Genomic DNA, 20,752 nt, shown 5'->3' with positions numbered 1-20,752 from the left:
AGAATATTTTTCCTTGTTTGGGAATTAGTAAATTAAAAATAATTAATTTATTTTTAATAACAGTAGTTATTTCTGAACTACTGTGCCATTTCAGCTGGGACTACTGTTTGTCATTCTCTGCCCACCCTACCCTACTTTTTCTGCACTGTGCATGCTGATGGCCACGAAATATGAAGCCTAGTACATTCACCACAAATAGAATGCCTTTCATGTTGGTCCTTGCCACTTTCCATTTGGGACACGTTTGAGCCTAACCACTCAGCCATGATGGCCCATCAGTTCTTCCATACTCCAGACTTGTGCCTTTGTAAATACACAACTACTGACTCTATAAAAGAACAGTGGGGGGAACCTGTAGCTTTCCATGTATCATTGGACTCCAACTCACATCAGCCCCAGCCAGCCTGTTCAGTGGTCACAGATGATGGGAGTTGTAGTCCAACAACATCCAGAGAGCCCCAGCTTTTCCCATTATACTATTCTTCCCCCCTATGTTAATACATCTTGTTGGGGAAAATGGAAGCAAAAAAGAATATGTTTGTGAATCATTTGATTTTGCTTTGGGGTGCTTCGGTAGTTAAATGTGTTGTTATCCCTTTTTCCTGTCTCTTAGTTGCTCCCAAATGGTTATTTTTTGTAAAAAAAACCCAAAACATTAAAAACATAGTAGATGTGAAATTCTGCAAACAAATATATAATAGTTTGAAAAATGGACTGCATGGAGATAACTTAGTACACATCCTATATATCTCATGCTCATCTTGTGCTCAGCTCCGCTTTTTAAATGGGAGGCACTCCAAATGAGTTTGGTTTCAGAATCTTGAAGGTCAAAGTGGGGACTTCGATGTAGAATTCTCTCCCCCCCCCCCCTTCACTGATCGTCATTCTTCTCATCTCTAGGAACCATTTAATTCTGCCCTGGAATGTTCAGGCTACCTTGAGCTCCAAGGCCATATGTCTCAGCTGCTTCTCTCCCCCCCCCCCTCCATCTGTCTACTCAACGACTTCACAAAACCCTTCCCCGTTTCCTTTTCTGAATAACTGCTGTTATTTATTTATTTATTTATTTATTTAACGCCCACTGACAGTTTGGGGGAGGGGCTGGCAGCTCCTCTCAGTGGATTAGAGCAGTAAGGTATTGTTCTCTACTCAGATTAAAAACAAACAAACCCACTGCACAATTTTCTCTGTAGTGTCCTTGTGCCAGCAACTCCCATGGTTGTGTTCCTACACCATGACTTAGCTCTTGGCATGTTTTGTCTGGTATGAGCTGCACCACAATTACCGTTTCTCTTCACCTCTTCCGATAGTTGTGTTTTTGTTTTAAAAGTTTCCCTTCTAGGGAAGCATAATAGAGCATCATTGCATCTCGCCCAGAATCTTTTATTTAAAACAGCCAAGAGAGATGTTGCTATCATATGCCTATGCCTAAATCACAAGGCAGACGTCCTTCTGTGGAGGAAGAGCAGATTGGAGACTAGTAAATAATAATAAAAACCATTCCTACACCTGGCAGCAGAAAGGAATCTAATGTTTGCTCTGGGGCAAATTGCTTTGGAATCAGTATAGGCTGCTGGTACTGCATCCGACTTTGTTCAGCTCTGCTTAAGGGACACGCTTTTTCATTTGTAGCTGATTACCAACTAATGGGATTTCAAAGATTTCTGGATGTGAATACTTCACATCTCATTTCATTTGATTTTGGGGAGGGGTGGGTGTTTCACTTATCATACTGATGTCTTGGCTTGGAATAAATCTCTCATTTCCCTTCTTTTGCCTGAATTGGATGTGCCCCCGCCCTCACCTTGGTTTAATGCCACAGGCTTAATTGACATTGCTGAGGCTTTGGGAAAGGACTGAAGCAGCTGATTGCATGATTGCAAAGGATCAGCCAAAAAAACATAGTTACAGGCCCTTTCTAATGTCCATTTGCATTTGTTTCTCACTTTGGCTACATGTTACACCCTACTATGTGAAAAGCAGGCTAGCTCTGCCTGTTCAAAACGTGGAGGCATCGTTCCAATAAGCAGAGAAAGCTGGAAGGGATTAAAGTCATATCCATAGGGAAGGACATCCTGTTGTCTATAGTTGGATACCTCTTTTTCTCTCTCTCTCAGAATGAGCTGTCCTTAGCGTTTGGGGAGGGGCAGGAGAATACAAGGCTGGCCCCAGACATTTTGCTGCCTGAGGCAAATGGGAGTATACATTTCCCACCCCAGGTGAGCATTTGTTGAACAGAAGTCAGCCAGAATCTTACGTAAACACTGATGATGGACAGAATCCAAAGGGCAGCTTTGATGGTGCAGGACAGACAGTGGGGCCCTTGTAGCCCTATCCTTCAAAGCCATTCTTCCCAGAGTCCACTGCCTAAGACAGCCATCTCACCCTGCCTAATGGTAGGGCAGGCTTTGTGCAAACAAACAAGATTATCTGCCACAGGGAGAACTACAGATAAATAACCAGAAGATAAAGCTAGACTGTGACTCTTTGTTCTCTGCATGTATGACCTAAGTCCCTTCCTTGCCTATTTACAGGAAGTCTAAATAAGGAAAGCCACACAGCTTTTCATATTTAAAGTGTAGCCCTGTTTCTATTTTCATATGGCCTGGTTTAGCCACTTTTGGTTTTGTAAGTGAAAACGTATAATGACCTAAAGGAAAGGCTAAACTAGACAAGGGTATATTCACAAGTGATGCTAAATGCAAGTTCTGAATTTCCTGAAGCTAAGTCAAGTAGCAAGTTGCGTTTAGCAGCATGTGTGCTCCGTTACTCACTGTCAGAAGTGATACTTCCAGAGTAGAAGGGTTGCTGACATCACTTTCCTAAATAACCTTGAGTTTGATCTTTGACCTTTACTGTATTTTGAAAGTATTAACAGTTATTTTCCTTTAATGAATCACAGAAAGGGACTGCATACGCAGACTATATGAACATAAAAATGAATGCATCCATTGTTGAGCACCACCAAAAAAGACTTCTGAGTAACACTAACTGTGTCTGTTTCAGGTTGGCGGCATGAGATCATGATTAAAAGTGCTGCCATTGTTGTTCTTGTTTTAAACGCCAAAGCTAATAACCTTTAATATTGGCTCTCTTGCTCTTTCTGCTTGTCTAACCCCTACAAGTTGTTTCAAAAAACATTGTCACAAAAGGTTCTTTGTAAGAGAATGAACGAATGCATCATTATTTGCAAGGACAAGTGTTCTTTGACTACATTTGCAAAGCAATTCTTTGTCATCTACCGGGCCTTGGAAGAGAGTAAATGGGCTTTTAATCCTTGATTTGTGTGAGTGATATTTTTTGGGGGAGAGGGAGTTGTCATCACCTTGTTATTTTGTTCATCATCAACCTTCCTTGCAGAGTTGACAGCTGTCGCACAGAAGCTCTGTACTTCAGTAACTGATTTTTTTAAGTTTCCATCTGTGAAACGTCGCTTATATTTTTTCTCTTCCCATACACAGTGAGTGCCTGGGAGCAAGGGACCCATACTGCGGCTGGGATAGGAAGCAGAAGCGTTGCACCACCATTGAGGACAGCTCCAATATGAGCCTGTGGAGTCAGAATATTACCGAGTGTCCTGTAAGTGGAGGGTTAAACCAGTAATGGATAAATGTATGACAAATGCTATTTGGGGTTGATAAATTTGAACAGTTGCTGCACACCTCAGGATGTGGTGAAGGCACATGAGACCACCGCCTCGAGGAAGCTAAACTGGTTTGAATCAGATCAGTGCCAGGCTGGGAGACCTACAGGTTGGGAGGCTTCCTGGAGTTCCACAATGGAAGAAAGGTGGAATATAAATGTAAGAATAAAGAAATCTATGAAGTTATTTCCCACACTGCAGTGGTGAAGTTTGTAAATGTGCGGGCCAGGCAGCTGATGTCTCAATGTGTTCCAAGGGCACACTTTAATGAGGTTTGATGGCACAGGTATGGAGGGAAGCCCTGTTGCCTGTCTGATATGCATGATTCCCATGGTGTGGGGCGGGGGCAACAAATTAATACTACCATGGTTTGTATGATTTCTTTCTCAACCACTCATCCATATATCATGGCACCCCCTCTCCTGGGAACTGCAATTGATGTAAGGCTAAAGGTATGAAAATGGATTATGGCTGCACACACCCTGTATATTTAAAGTACATTATTTCCCCCCAAAGAATCCTGTCACTTTGGTTTGTTAAGGGTGCTGGGAATTGTAGCTCTGTGAGGGGTAAACTGCAGTTCCCATGATTCTTTGGGGAAAGTGTACACTGCTTTAAATGTATCTGCAGCTGCTGTTTATGCAATGGTAGCAATTTTTGCATGGCAGTCTTGCTGAAGGGTAGCCAAAGTGGTGTCTTCCAGATGTGTTCAACTCCCATCCTTTATCATCATTAGCCAAGCTAGCTGGGGCTGATGGCAGTTGTAGTTCAACAACATCTAGAGGGCACCATGTTGGCTATCTGTGGCTTAGTCATTTGAAATTTAGATGAAGTGTTGAGATGGCAAAGCCATTGTGAAGAAATGCGTTCGCATGGTTTGTACCTTGAACCAGATCTCCAAGGTAGAAGGGAGGTGCACGTAGGCTTACCCAAATGCACTCCCCCCTTTTTAATAATGTTACTTTCTGCCATGATGCAGCTTAGCACACTGAGGCAATATATAGCTAAGGTCGCAGAGGGTTATATCTGCATCATGCCAGTTAGATTTTAAGTTGCAATGCTGGGATGTTTATTCTTCTTATCATTCTTGGTTCCCAAGCTCATTTTTTCCCCTAGAGAGCATTAGTCATTCCTTCAATCCATCCTCTACTTGGCAAGCTTTCGTTTTATTTTCCCCACCCCGCCAAAGCTGGTTTTAAGGGATTGCCTGTTTATAACCTTCCTGTGCTGTTCTTGGGATATAGTGCTTCTTGACTGCACATGCTGTTATCTCCTTCAGCTTAATGCCTCTGCCTGTTGATAGGTGTGTGAAGTGTTAATCCTCTACTTGGAAAATGTCTGGCCTGGCCACGTGGGGAGCCTTCCAGCTCCTCTCACTATCATTGTTTCAAGGTCTTTGAAAACTGCTGAAAATGGCTCCTCATGACTCCTTTGAGTTTTAGAAATGACACCAGGGATGGGAAGGTTTATGGTTAATATGCAGACGATTTAGAAGTTTAGTTGTTATTGTGCACCATATCTTGGAGAGAGGAATCCTAGAGCATCACTGGCTCAAGAAATTGTGCTCTTGCCACATCAGGCAGTGAATGATTATAGCTTAGTTCATACGTTTCTCTTCTTTAAAATGCGCAACCCTTCCCTACAGTCTGTTTTCACACCTCCCTGATGTGGGGAAATGATGCTGGATGCTTGTGATCTTGTGTTTTCCTCCATTACCATGGCTACCATCTGATGCCAGAGGTCGGTTGTGCTGGTGTGAAGTGTAGCAGCCCTGTCATTGTACTCATAAGAACATAAAAGTGCCTTAAAAAACATAAAAAGAAGACAGTGGCCAAACCCACAAGCAGGACCTGAGCACAAGAGCAGTCTCCCCTCCTGTGGTTTCCAGCAACGGGTATTCAGAATCACACCGCCTCTGACCACAGAGGCAAAAGCATCATGGCTTGTAGCTATGGATTAACTTATTGGGCCATCACTGCCTCCTGGAGGAGAGAGTTCCATAGCTTACGCTTGCCACATGGCTTCTTTGTTCAGGAGCTCTGCTGTGCTGTCCTGGCCACTATCCTGATCCTGCTTTCCCACACTGCCATTCCACCTGCTTTCTCCTCCTCCCCTGCTACTTTGGTCACTTTGTTCCTCTCCTCCCACTTCACAAGGCCATAGCAAGGAAGAACAGGGATCCTTGTATTATTATCTCTTAAAAAAACAAAACAAAACATTCAGCTTTATGTTCTGCCCAGTGAAGTGCTGCAGCTTCAGCCACTCCCAACACCCCCAGAGCTACACATCACCTTCATTTCACTACAGTGTGGGAAAAGATGATGTTTGGTGCACCGGAAGCTCTGCCAGTGCTTCCCTGATTGCATACCCAACTGAATGTTGTTGTTGGTTTGCTTAAAGGAAGAAAAAGGGAAATTGCAGTGACTGACAGACATCAGCCTCAGAATAACTACCCAAGAGCTAACAATACTCCAGTTTCCCACCACACTGTCATCTGCCAGTGACTGTGGGACACCCCAAGGTGTGCAGGGCCCCAGACTTGGGCCTCACAGTCCACTAGTCATGGTGCTGTTGTTGCCTTCTTTCGTATGACACTGACTATTCTGATAGGTTACCAAAGTGTGTGGGACTGGATCAACAGAAAGCTTATGCCGGAAAGGCGATGTATGAGTCAGGTGTATAATCGTGAGTGGCTTTCAAATGTAAGTTGCATATACAGCCTAGGACCCTCGTACCTATTGGATTGCCTCTCCTGGTATGCCCCACGGAGGACCTTATGGTCCACAAATAATAACATCTTGGAGGTCCCGCACCTCAAGGAGATTCGACTGGCCTCAACCAGAGCCGAGGCCTTTTCGGCCGTGGCCCCAACCTGGTGGAATGCTCTGCCACAAGAGACCATGGCCCTGCAGGATCTGGCATCTTTCTGCAGGGCCTGCAAGATGGAGCTGTTCAGCCTGGCCTTTGGTTGGGGTCTAGTCTGACTCCCCCTCTCTCCTTATAAGAACTTGCATGAAAGTGGCCCCCAACTTTTCTCACAGGCTCATGTAAGATGGCCAGTGAGCAAACAGGCCAGTGAGCATTTAAGGTCCCCAACCCTAATTTGCGGGTTGCCATCTGACTGGATTTCACTTTGATTCTGATTTGATTTTAGGATGTATTTTAATTGATTGCCTGGTTTTATGTTAATATGTTATATATTTGATGTTAGCTGCTCTGAGCCCGATTTTGGCCCGGGAGGGCAGGGTATAAATAAAATTATTGATGATGATGAAGAAGAAGAAGAAGAAGAAGAAGAAGAAGAAGAAGAAGAAGAAGAAGAGAAACAGTAATGCACATCTCTTACAAGCCTTGTGCATCAAACATGTCACTAGTGCTATCTTTTTCTTACCTCTTAACAGTGCAGAGGAGGAATGGGGAACCTGTTGACATACAGGGGCTGGGGAGATGACATACAGGGGAGGGGGAGATGGGACAGTAGGTTATTAAAGGCCCTACAGCAGTCATAGTCGTGCGCGCGTGATGCAGCAATACAGGCCACAGCATTCATTCCAATTAGGGCCATCTTAATGCAGCTCCCCTTGCTTCCCCCTTTACATTGCACAGCCTGGGCAGCAGCCGTAAAGGCACCTTAAGCAGCCATTAACACACCAACTGGCAGTCTTCATGGATCACTTCAAAGCACATTATGACTTAATTGAACAGTGCTGATGTGCACCGTATGTGGCTATCGCTTTAACCATCAGCAGGTGGCGAATTACTTAATGCTTCTGTAAGGAAGACTGTGGTCAAAGGAAGGGGAAGTCTGGGTGGTATAGCAGCTGCTGAAGTTTGTTGTTATGGTTGTAACTTGGAGGTGTATGCAGGGCACATGGCCAGCCTGACTGTTGTGTAAAGGGAAGCAAAGGGCTGCTGGGTGTAGCACGTTCTCTCCAGTACGGTCTTCCCCTGCAAGACTCCTGCGACTCCAGTGCACTTTAGGCTTTCAGCTTGGGTAATGATGACTCATTTATTACACTTCTTCCCTCCTTTTTCTCCGAAGAACTCAGAGCAGCATATGTGGGGCTCCCAGGTCTTCTCCGTTGAGGGAGTCCACAGAGCCACACCAGTTCAGCTTCAGCAGTCTCCCTGTGTACTGTGCCTTGAGAGTCTTCTCTGGTCATCCACTTAGGTCCTCTGCAAAACAAATGAGGTGGGACATTGTGTCACAGTCAGAAAACTCACAACTTCTACATGAGTTTTCACTCTTGGTTGTGGTATCAAAAGTTAGCGGCCGCTAACTTTATGTCAGTGGTTCTCCAGGTGTTAGAAAGGCCTTCCTAGGCACTTCAGGCTGATACAAAAGAATAGTTTTCTCTTGCCCTTCTACCCCTTCTTCCAGGGCCAAGCCACATGTTATACATGTACTTTGACATGCCCTGTCTTATCTACACTGGGCAAGAATGAAGAGTGGCAAGCTATGCTAGCCCCATGTCCTCCATGCAGTAAGGGAAGCACTATGCTCCATCACTTGTGCCAAGAATCAGTGGGAAGCTCAATGGTGTAACCTAATCTTTCTGCAAGAAATTTACATTTCTGTAATCTGCTGTGGCAGTGAGCCCACTCTCTTCCTATGAGCTGCTTGCCTTTAGGTTGAAGGCATACACTAATGCTGCCAGGAAAAAGAGCCTGTCTATTGTGTCTTAATGTTACACTTGAGGAGACTTTTTGAGTTGTTGCTGCTGCTGTTTTTTAATTATACAGGTTCACTCTGTCAAAGTCTGCTACCTGCTGCTCTAAGGTAAGGTAACAGGAGACAACTACGGTACCGTGGAGTAAATAATGGCAGGATGTAGTATAGTCATCCTCCCATCCACGTCCCCAGCAGGGGTGAGTGAGAGGGGAGAAAATAAGAGGAACAGATGTGTTAATATTCTTAGTAGCTTGCATTTCTTGCTAGTAGTTCCTTATTTAACTAGCTTTTGCTCCAGTCCACCCCCTAACCCTGCCGACACACACAATGAAGGTTTTCATATCATATTGACAATTGCCTGTGCTTGACTGTGCTTTTTTGGGAGCTGGAACCCAACGACATCTGGAAGGTGACACCCATTCTTTAGGCTATCCAGAAGTAACTTTATCACCCCAATTCTTATATTGGGTCATCTCCCCCCGCCCCGCCACTGTATTCTGGAAGCAATCAGGGGCAGGCTTTGGGCTTCTTTTTTCGGACCATGTGAGATTAAGCCTTCTTAATTCCATGGAGAAAATAAAAGTTTTAGCTGTTTCCTTTTCACCACAAATCTGAAAAATGAGGTGCACACAGGGGGTTTCCTCCCCTCTCCGGAAAAGAAGAGTATATTTCCTTGACTCATTTTTCATTTTCCTGTACCATTTTGTGAAGAGAAATAGGATAAAGCAAAGCAATATTTCTGCCTGTAGGGGAAAATGTGTGTATTAGTGCAGCCTCATAAATTCTTTTTATAGGGCCCTTTTGCTGCTACTTCCAATTAGACACTAAGGGAGGGAAGTCATAAGAGGACACTCTTGGGAGTCCAGGCTGCACTGTGGCAGTGATGTTGGCTGAAAATATAGGAATGTACATGGGAGGGTTGTTGTAACCATGGGAGCAGCAAGACGAAGGTTTTGGACAAGAAGCGTTGAACTTGAAGAGCAAAGGGTGTGTCACCTTTTCAAATAGCTTTTCTAGTGAACGCTCCATATCTCTGAAGTGATAGTGTAATTTTTTTTTTGAAAAATAAATTGTTATTCTTGTTTTAGATCCTTTCTCTGTGAGGCAGTTTTCTGAGATCCATTAGGAATTTATGCTTTGAGTAGCATGCAGGAATTGGCTCTTATTCTTCATATAAGGCATAGCCAGCTGTGATTAATGGAGGATTCTATTACTTGGATCAAGGCTTCAGAAATTAATTCTATTAAAGATGGTGTTTAAATCTCTCCCCAACTCTTTTTTAAAAAAAAAAACCTGGTTGGCAATGCATGAACTACAGAGAAGCCACTAAGGAGGGCTGTTTTCTGACTAGATCAGTGCATATTTTCTTAATCAGAATCCATACAATTTATTCTAAAGAAATTGCTACAAACCGAAGGCTGGAATTATAATCCATATGTTGTTCAAGGTGGTGGTGGTGGGTAATAAATAAGGTTTCCGCATGTAAAATTGATTTGTTTTGAAATTTTCCATGTTTGTTTAATTAAAATGTGGTTGCTTTCTCTATGCCAGCTACGATCCAATAATTGTTTCTCGGGTTCTCTGGTAGTTTTCTTTTTCTTTTTCTTTCTGTGCTTCTTAATTAAAGCACTACGCCAAATTATGTCCTTGATTTCTGAGCAAAGTATATGAGAACAGCTCTGCTGGATCAGAGGTTCTGTGCAGGCTTCAACAGTCTGTTCCAAACAGCACCCAGCATAAAGCAAAACCTCCTTAAAAAAAAACAAAACCCAGCAAGCATCTTGCCTAAATAAAAGCTAAGAAAAAAATTATTTCTTTTAATCAAAGTGAACACATCTGGACTTAAGAGTTACATCTTTAACTGTGCCCCGCTTCTTATCTTAAAGCAAATAAAGCCGAAATATTTCAAAGTAGCTTGGTATCTTTATAAAAGCTTTCGTTTTCCTGATCCGGATTCGCTTTGCACTCATTGGTGCAGATCTTGTGCATGAGCCCAGTTCCCTGTTCACATCAGTGGAGAATGCTCAGGAGGCTGAATGATCAGTGCTAGACTTTTGAGAATGCAAGTAAACTCTTTGCAGATGGGAAAAACATGTGAGCGCAATGGAGATTCGAATAGCCATAGCTCTGCTTAGCAAGAGGAAGGTCCCAAGTTCAGTGCTCAGCATCTCCATGAAGGGCTGGGAGCAAACTTTGCCTGAAGCCCCAAAGAGCTACTGCTAGTCGGGAGTAGACAATACCCAGCTCGATAGACCTGGTGGTCTGAGTCCTGTGTTCCCTCCTGTCCCACAATCCACCCCATTCCATGAATTCCAGCCCTCTGTCTCTTCTCTCCTTGTTAAAACAGATTGCTGAATTTAGGAGAAATTGAAAACATGGTGTAAATATGTAATAATGTGCACAAGTAACTTATTTGCCTTGCCACAAATAAATTGATTGGAGGTGTGCTATAGCTTTGTCTACCTAGTCGCATGACAGGATTGGTACAAGTACTTCTAATAGTGCCAATAAATAGTATACTACAAAGCCTCCTGCTGTAATATTTTGAGTGGCTTTCTCACATATGTGCTCATATATCAATGACTCTGGAGCGCCATTTTGGTGTTTGAAATTTATGTGCCCCTAATTTACATTTGACGGTTCTTGATCCAATAAATCAGGCATAGGCAAACTCGGCTCTCCAGATGTGTTGGGACTACAACTCCCATCATCCCTAACCACTGGTCCTGTTAGCTAGGGATGATGGGAGCTGGAGTCCCAAAACATCTGGAGAGACGAGTTTGCCTATGCCTGCAATGAATGATATACAGGCAAAATTCTGCTTCCATGCATGGATCTCCTTCTCTTGTTTGTGGAGACAGGCTCATTGGTTGTTGTCTGCCTCAAGGAAGCAGCTGGGTCACCTCCCTTGCCCAAACAGCCTTCCAAGACAAAGAGCACTTTGTTTCTTCAAAAGGTCATGTTCATGCACCACCACAGGTGCATGCCACAAAACTTCAGGTGTGTGTGTGTATGCAAAATGATAGTGGTGGAATTGGCAAGGCTTCCTAGAAGCCCTGTCAGTTTCTCTTGATTGCAGAAAAAGTGTGACATGCACAGGTTGTCATACGTTTATTACAATAGATTTCAAAGACCAGTAAATAAGCTTTTCTTTAAAACAAAACTACTACTGCTGCTACTTGTGCACTGATCATCCCTTCAAATTCAAGAAATGCAAGCTAGAAAAAATAACAGAAGGTATGGAGTGGTCCATAATCAGGAGAGTAAATTGGTCCTGCTAAAATCTGGTGAAAAATCCCAAACGTAGGAAAATCAGAAGCTTCTCTACACATGAAAGTTCACAAGTTTAGAAGAGGGCTAAATTACACAGGACACTTCTCTATTACATTATTAATTCCGACCTGCTTATTTGCTGAGAACAAAAAAAAAAGAGCCCTTCTGGTTCAGACCAAGAGTTCACTTAGCCCAGAATCTTGCTTCCCACAGTGGCCAGCAAGATGGTTGTTGAAAACCCCACAAGCAGAGCCTGAAAGTAATGGCCCTCCTCATCTGATCTCCCAGGAACTGGTATTCAGTGGCGTGCTTCCTCCGAAACTGGAGGTAGCATATTGTCACTGTGAGTAGTAAGACCTATGATCTGTGAATTTGCTAAAATTCCCCTCTTAAAGATAAAGGGACCCCTGACCATTAGGTCCAGTTGTGACCGACTCTGAGGTTGTGGCGCTCATCTCGTTTTATAGCGTACCGCTTCCAGGTCATGTGGCCAGCATGACTAAGCCGCTTCTGGTGAACCAGAGCAGTGCACAGAAACGCCGTTTACCTTCCCGCCGGAGCGGTACCTATTTATCTACTTGCACTTTGACGTGCTTTCAAACTGCTAGGTTGGCAGGAGCAGGGACCGAGCAACGGGAGCTCACCCCATCGCGGGGATTCAAACTGCCAACCTTCTGATCGGCAAGCCTATGAGGCTCTGTGGTTTAACCCACAGCACCACCCGCGTCCCAAAATTCCCCTCTTAATGCAGTCTTTAAATGGGCAGCCAGCACCATCTCCGATTAATTACAGGAGATGGGAGAGTTAGGGCTGCAATAAGGCTTTCCCTCCTAGCATCCTCCTCTGTGCCAGAGAAGAAGAAAATTATGTGCTTCTTCAGCATTTAATCATGTCATCTTTCTCCTATTAATCTTGCCCAGTTTGTCTTCATCTTGCTTAAATATGTGATGTTCCTAACTAAGCCAAGTAGTCCAGCTGAGCATTATCCAGAGCGGAGAAATCTCAGCACAAGACTCCCCCATGGTGCTTATTGTTTGTGTACTGCTGAATTAGAGTGTGGTGAAAACAAAGCTTTGCAACAGATGTTTAAAGTCCTCTGACTACAGTGTGATGAGCATAACGACAGACCTAAATTACTTCCATGTCAGTTCTCATAGTCTTGAGATGGGGGTGGCGGCTGCTTATAGGAAGAGCCAAGGGAGTGCTTAACTGTGCCAGAAAGAGAGAGGAGCGGAGAAGTTGGAGATAGAAACTTATGATTTGTAAACCTAAATGCCTTACTAATTCATTGTGTGTTTTTGGAGTTGCCTCGGGTAAGAGGTATAGTGTTTTGATTCTCTTGTGAGATGGAGAAAGTGCCTCTCTACAAAAATAAATATGTACAACTACTAGTCGCAGCTGACGAGCTGATCTGCGGGCAAGTGCCCCTCTAGCTTTGCTTTGCTGCTTCAACTGTGGATGGTGCTGTTTCCCCTGAGAGGTAAAAGCAGGGGTCAGCAACCTTTTTCAGCCGTGGGCCAGTCCACCGTCCCTCGGACCATGTGGTGGGCTGGACTATATTTTTTGGGGGGAAATGAACGAATTCCTATGCCCCACAAATAACCCAGAGATGCATTTTAAATAAAAGCACACATTCTACTCATGTAAAAACACCAGGCAAGCCCCACAAATAACCCAGAGATGCATTTTAAATAAAAGGACACATTCTACTCATGTAAAAACACGCTGATTCCCGGACCATCTACGGGCTGGATTGAGAAGGCAATTGGGCCGCATCTGGGCCCCGGGCCTTAGGTTGCCTGCCCCTGGGTCAAAGCTTGTGCTAAGAGGAATGTGTGGAACTCCAAAACCAAATCCTTTTTACTTCTGTACCTGCCGCGTCATATTGTGTGCAGATAGCATCACACAGGGGTGCACTGTGGGAGTAGCGGAAGTTATCTAGCACAGATGAAGCACTTTGGTACAACACACATGTAGCGCTGTGGTCAAAATGATGCTGATTTGAAATGTGGAAGCCACAAACTGAAATGGTTGCCACTGCTTTTTAAATTTCAGCTGAAATGAAGAGTTCAGAATCAGACCTTAAGAACATGTGCAGTTCATTTAAGTCTTCTGTTCTCATTGGATATTTATTTACTTATATCTAGGGTACTGCACACACAGTGACTGTGTACTTGTGAACTTGGTTGGCCTAAGAAATTTTGCTGCCTCAGGCAGGGGACAAGATGGTACCCTCTCCCTTTCACATGCAGAATCTGATTGAATGAATGAGTTGAACATTACTTTCAATTTGGCAACAGGACTGCATTCTCTGCTACGCTTGAGGACGGTGGGCTAGTTTAGGGATGTACAGAGCAGGACACAAAGCACACACAACTCTGTCCCTTGTTCCACCTTACAGCCCATCGCTCAGCATCTCCTGCCTGAGGCAGGAATAGCCTTCCTCTGTTTAATGGTAGGGCTGGCCCTGGTAGTGAGGGCTCATTCCTTAGTTTATGTTATGCTAAATATGAGTATCTGCCTGCAGTATGCAGCGTGGAATTGTGAGGGAGTACTGACATTGTGTTTTTCTAGAGAGGGGTAGGAAAGATTCTCAGACATCTCCTTGCCTCGACTGCAACTTTGCCCTCATGGGCAACTTTCGATGCACAGACTCACCGTGATGACTTCTCTTTATTTAAATTAGGTGAAAAATCTGATGGTGGATGGCCAGTTGGGGGCCTGGTCTCCGTGGCAACCGTGTGAACACTCGGATGGTGACAGCACAGGCTCCTGCATGTGCAGATCGCGGTTGTGTAACAGCCCTCAGCCTCAGTGTGGTGGACGTGACTGTGAAGGAGCCAGGATAGAGATTGCAAATTGCTCAAGGTACCTGAACCTCTTTTATGTCTTGTATATGCAGGAAGGGTGAAAAGTTATTCCTTTCATCTGTCTACTGTTATTGCCTCTTTCTTGGTCAAACTCACCTATAGAGCTCAAAAGTCACTTAAAATGAGGAAGCAGGGGTTACAGGAAAAGAAGCAATGTTGCTACAACTTAAATATTCTGCTGTATAGAGCACTAGTTCAAATCCCCACACAGGGGTGAAACTCACTGGGATGGTTGAGGCCACTATTTCTCAGCCTTGTCTACCTCTTAGGGTTGCTGTGAGGATAAAAGAGGAAAGCCAAGTATACTGCCCTCGTTTCATTGGAGGAAGGGCAGGGATAGAAGCATTAAAAAAAAAAATCGTGTCACTGGAGGGATTTATCAAATACCAAGTGAGTTTACTAGGAAACCTGACACTGTGAAACTATTGGCAAACAAATCATTTTCAAAGTCTCACATAGCTTGGAGTAATTAATCTGGAATAAATGCCACCCTTGGTTCTCCCCCATTACACCCCCCATTACGAGTCCAAATTATAGAATCACCCCCTCATCCTACAAGGGTTCTTCCAGTCAATTGTGATAGCAGTGATCAGAATAGCGATTGCCACAGAACATATCTGGCTTGTGGGCATCTAGCTAGTATATTCATTATGTACCTCACACTTCCAAACTGTTACAAATAAACCAGTAATGGGGACAAGCAGTCCTCCCCATGTTGGTCGACTGCCACACTCATCGGCTCTCACCATTGGCCAGGTCACCTTGGGCCGATGGGAGTTGGAGTCCCAGCATCATATGAAGGGCCACAGATTCCCCAGCACAGATATAAAACATTATAAAAGGATAGATTTATCTTGCCCTGCCCCCACCCCAAGTCGCAGGAGTTCACGTAGTTTTGCTTTCTTTGACCAAGAAAGTTGCATTAACTTCATTAAAGTAATACATCACATTGCCTGCGGTACAACTAAATTATAAAAACATAATCAATTGTTATGCTCTGCATCTTCTGATAGTTCCCTCTTAACAGATGGCATCATGGGAGTCCTAACACTGTTTAAATACTGAAGCAAGTGAAAGCAATATAAACAATCTTTTTAAAAAATGAATGGCTGATCATTTAAAGCTTGGCTTAAATAAATGATGATGATAATAATAATAATAATTAATAATAATAATATGCAGTCATTTATTATTAGCATTACTACTACTACTACTACTACTATATTTGTACCCTGCCCACCTGACTGGGTTGCCCCAGCCACTCTGGGCAGCTTCAGCCTTTTCTTGTTAATACAACTGATATTGTGTAGCTTCCTGACTTCAACTGGCAGCCCTTTTGTTTGCTGTGGATCACTGAGAGCTAGCTTTCGCATCTGTTGTGCTCCCTGAATCAATGTCATCATTACCACGTTGCATGTGTGTTTTTCTCCCACTTTCACGGTCCCCATCACATATCTTTATTGACCATTTTGCATTCATATCCATTTTAGATTAGGAGAAACTATTTTGGGGAGACCTAAACACATGCACACACACTGTAAGCTGTAGGGATGCCATTGTGCAATTTGACCATCTTATCTGTCACACCTGGCGGGATTTAGTCTGTCTTTTTTCTTCAGGCTTGTGTAGACACTTCTGTGTAGCAACTACTATCTATGTTTGCTGGACGCGGATGCTGCTGTGGTCTAAACCACTGAGTCTCTTGGGCTTGCCTATCAGAAGGTCGGCGGTTTGAATCCGCACGATGGGGTGAGCTCCCGTTGCTCTGTCCCACCTTCTGCCAACCTAGCAATTTGAAGGCATACCAGTGCAAGCATGTGAGCCTTTGTGGATCAATCTTCTTTTACATTTTCTATGCTCTTGATCAGCCATTCTTACAGCTGGTGGAATTCTACCATGTGGAGCATCCTCTAGCCTGCAAGAGACATAAGGCAGCTGATGCAATCATTTAATCATTGCCAACAACATGATCTCTAAAAGTGTGGGATACCACAAGATTAGCCTGTAGGAAGTGGATGAGAAATGCATTCAGTGTTAAAATTCAGTGACTGTTAAGAAATACAGCCATATGATCATCTTACACTCATTGTAGGTCTAGTATTTCAATTTTAACTGTCTTCGTATGGCATTGTGAGGCTTTAGTTACAAAGTTTAAATAAGAGTTTTAGTTATAAATGAGATCTAAGATTACAAATGCCACAGTGCTGATGAAAACCTTCTTGAAGATTGTCTACACTTTGAATATAAATTGAGACTTCCTCCTTTAAAAATCTTAATCTTCAAAGCAAAATATGTGCATATACAGTAGAACTTCATTTATCCAAATGACATGGCAACTATCCAAAACATTTGGCTAATCGAATGTTTTGCTATATGGATGGATGATTTTAAAAGGGTTTAAAACTACACACAAAACATGGAATGATTTTAGAAATATATTACTTAGTTGAATTTTGGATACTGGTGGTTTTGATTTCTGTGGCTTCCCCCTACCCACTTTCAGGGGTGTGATAGAAAGCATATATTCATTTATTGTAATAACATATTTTAAGTTTTGGGTACCATGTCTTTCTTAGATGGTCAAGGAAACAATAGGCAAAACATGGGTTATATCACAGTTTGTATGGAAGTCCTTTTTTATTTCCTCACCTTCTTATGAAAGAAAAGAGAACGGTGCCAAGAGAATGGGAGAGTTGATAACGGACTTGAAAACCGTGAAGGCTACGCAGGTTTTAATTTAAGCTTCCTGCTGCAGCTGGTGCCTTGCCAGGTACCCACTGGTTGCCAAACACTTTTATTAATTCAGTCAATTCTTGGAAAATCAACACATCTGTTCACCAGCTCAACTTTCAGGACCACAAGAAACAGGACAGCATGTGATATGGACTTGAGAATGAACTGTAGAAAATAGTTGCTCTGTCACTTGGTCAGGGCCACTGAGGTGAAAAGCAGGAGTGTGCGATGGCAAAAGGGAAACTACATTTGGTAGAATAACAATTATTTGGAGTTGGATGAGGAGGGGGCATAACTTTGCCCCTTAAATGTCTTTTCCGTTGCGTCTCTGCATTTCTAAGGAAAGACACATACCTACTCTAAGAAAGAAGAATATATCCCAATCATTTTCAAAATAATTGACCACCACAGTATCTGTCTTTCCTTTATTAAATGGGCCCTGAGATTAACACATCATTTGGGAATCTAGGGTTCTGTGAGCTAAAAGGCAAATGTAAAATGAGAGAAATTTGAACAAGTATTGGGCAAGGAGAACACCTGAAATTGGAGGAAAGTTTCTTGAGAAATAGCACCTCACAGATGGTTTAGCAGTCTGTTTTGTCATATTCCAGGTCCACCAATAGAATGCTCTATTAATCCTAAGAGTGTTCCCTGAATCTTCAAATGTCCGTAAAAATAAATTGTCTTGTCTTTATGCTTAAGGAAATACTAACTGAGGTTTTAAACTGCTTGTGTTTTTTATTTTATTTTATGCAATTACAGTATGTCTATTTTTTAGTTTCTCATTGTTGTTTTTTTAAAAATGTAATGCATTCTGAGCCTTTAGAATACAATAAATAAATGATTCGGTGCTTATAAAGCTTTATTATGTGTAGCAAATACTGCTTCTGAAGTTGCCTAAGTGAGGTCAGGGCATTTTTCATCTCTTATGCCCAACCCTTTGTAATTCTCCCCCTTCCAGCACCCCACATATTTGCTTCTGCAAGTTTTTCTGCAACACCACGACATTTTTTTTTTTTAAGGTTTCATAAGGAACTCAATAAATGATACAAAACTTTGCAAATTTATGAGTAATGGAGGGTATAAAAATGAAACCCTCGCCTGCCCTTATTATGTTTAGCATAGGCTTAAATCTGTTCAACATGAAATTGCCATGGATTTTGTTTGTTCAAATTCAAAAAAAAGCACATGCAGAATTCTAACCCTAATCTCTGTCTGTTTCTTGGGCTAACCTCTATGGAAGCGTGCTTCGTAGTGCTAGTCAGTCTCTGCAACCTGTTGGTACTCCAGAGCCAGCAGTGTTGAACTTAGCGTTAAAGTTGAAAAAATAAGAATTAACCCAGATGCCATGTTTTATCTTTCTTCCTTCCCCCTCCCCTCTGTCAGGAATGGAGCTTGGACACCATGGTCGTCCTGGGCCCCCTGCAGCACTTCCTGTGGGATTGGCTTTCAGGTCCGTCAGAGGTCGTGCAGCAACCCTGCTCCGCGATACGGAGGCAGGGTCTGTGTCGGACAAAGCAGAGAGGAGCGGTGAGAGTCGTTCCCCATCCCTGAACTTCTATGAGACTTTTTTTTTTTTTTTTTTTTGGCTCAGAGCTCTTGTGTTTTCTTTTGAAGGATTCATTACACCATATGGATTAGTGACCCATCCCAGATGTCTTCTCCCATATGAACCTGCCCACTCACTGAGATCATCGTCTGAGACCTCTGCTCCTGGTGAACCTACCTGTAGAGGTTAGGCAGGTGGCAACTGGGGATAGGGTCTTGCCCTGATTGTGGAACACTTCCCCAGAATCACCTGTTTGGCACCCATTCTTTAATCTTTTAGGGAACAAGTAAAAAAACTAATTCCCCCCCAAGCCTTTTGTGAATGAGATTGTGATTTATTGTATTCTTCTACTTCTGCTAGTCTTCACTATTTCATTTATGTTATGTGTGTTTTAGGTTCATCATTGTCATACTGTGTTTTTATATTGATCTCATAATTATTCATTTTTGCCTATAAAGCTGCCTTACAGACCTTTTAAATCAATATAAATATGTTACTGTGTCGCACACCCATATGTCAAAATAATAGTTTGAAACAAGGCCCATAACTTAAAGAAAGTATGACATTGTTAAGCTGTTGAGGTTGCTAAACCTGAATTTTTTCAGTGAACTATGCTGTGGTGCTACAAAATATTGCCGCTTGCTATTCAGAATGGGAGCTGTTAGCCAGCCATAGAGCTCTTGTGCTGAAGGATGAGATAGAAATTTGCTCAAGAAGTGAAATAAGAGCATAAGGATGCTCTAGCCATAACACATGCTATGCTATGCTATGAATAGAGAAAGAAAATAATATGCATATTTAAAAGGAGAACTGCACATATGCTGCATTTTCATAGGAGGGTTGATAGTCTTTAGATGGCATGCCTTTCCCCACACCAGCAAACTAAAATAGTCAGTGCTAACAGAAGCGGAGCAAAAAATGGGCCATGGGGGTAAAATAAAAAACACCCTAAGCATGCTTGGAAGTCACAGGTATTGAGTGTCAGAAAACCAGGGGTGTGTTTTGTGGGAGATTTGCAGCCAAACCTAACAAATACATATTCTTGCTAGTTATCATGAGAAGGGGCTAAGATCATAGAAATAGAATTGGTAGAGAGGTTCTGTGTGATGTCATTTCCCTTCCTGTCTGGAGAGGAAGGGACACATAATATGTTCCCCCCTCCATCTTTCTTTGACCAGCATTGGATGCAGATATAGGCAGCTTTAGTTATAATGTAAAGATAAGTATTTTGCCTATATAATTTTTACTGCTACTGTAGCTGTGAACCAATGCATGATTATAAAGTAAGTAAACCTTATTTTAAAAGGCCTGATTCTTTGTTAAACATGGTAAGAAGGAGAGAGCCAGCTTATTTTGTAGTTGGACTTGCTCAAAATTGAGGTTTGATCTGGCTCCCCAAGCAAATTTTTATCACGCCCCCAAGACCCCACCAATTTTGGTGATGGCAAAAAAGCAAAGAAAAAGGACAAGGACGCAGCACTGAGATGGGGGTGGGAATACAAGTTGTTCCCTCCCCCAGACATCAAGTTGATGAGCAGGGAGGCAGGGGTAACTCCCTCTTCTTAGCTGATCTGCATAGATTAGCTGAGGGGAAGCTTTTTGCCTTAGTGTGTCTATGAGCATGTGAGAATGCGGAGTGGCCACACACACCATTGTTTTGCAGCCCTTGGAGGTTTGGCCATTGATGAATGTGTCCCTCAGGCCAAAAATAAAATAAAATGGTTAGTACCCCAGCTAAAATTCTAGACAAAAACATGCTCAGGAATTGCAAATGCAAAAGACACTTCATTTAATTAGTCTGTGTGTCTTCATGTTTGATTAGCTCTGTGACTACTGGAAACATAACTTCATTTTTTCCAAACAAAAAAAATTCCTTCCAGTAGCACCTTAAAGACCAACTAAGTTAGTTCTTGGTATGAGCTTTCGTGTGCATGCACACTTCTTCAGATACACTGAAACAGAAGTTGCCAGATCCTTCTATATAGTGAGAAGGTGGGGAGGGGTATTACTCA

At 42.8% G+C, this 20,752-nt stretch overlaps 1 protein-coding gene across 11 annotated transcripts in view; it reads left to right on the top strand.

Moving 5' to 3' along the window:
* Positions 1 to 20,752, top strand: part of SEMA5B (semaphorin 5B) — a 358,315-nt gene that overhangs the window by 300,166 nt on the left and 37,397 nt on the right. For 10 of the 11 annotated variants that reach the window (XM_077934877.1, XM_077934909.1, XM_077934894.1 and 7 more), the window contains 3 exons: positions 3,462 to 3,579; positions 14,275 to 14,456; positions 18,578 to 18,721. In XM_077934877.1, coding sequence (XP_077791003.1) covers positions 3,462 to 3,579; positions 14,275 to 14,456; positions 18,578 to 18,721 — 444 coding nt within the window. The remainder of the gene's footprint in view (positions 1 to 3,461; positions 3,580 to 14,274; positions 14,457 to 18,577; positions 18,722 to 20,752) is intronic. The other variant, XM_077934914.1, reaches the window with a different exon arrangement.

This window comes from Podarcis muralis, chromosome 1 (assembly GCF_964188315.1).
Source record: "Podarcis muralis chromosome 1, rPodMur119.hap1.1, whole genome shotgun sequence".
NCBI classification, from domain to species: Eukaryota; Metazoa; Chordata; class Lepidosauria; order Squamata; family Lacertidae; genus Podarcis; species Podarcis muralis.
Note: the sequence above shows the minus strand (reverse complement) of the source record. Positions and strands in the feature narration are given on the sequence as shown.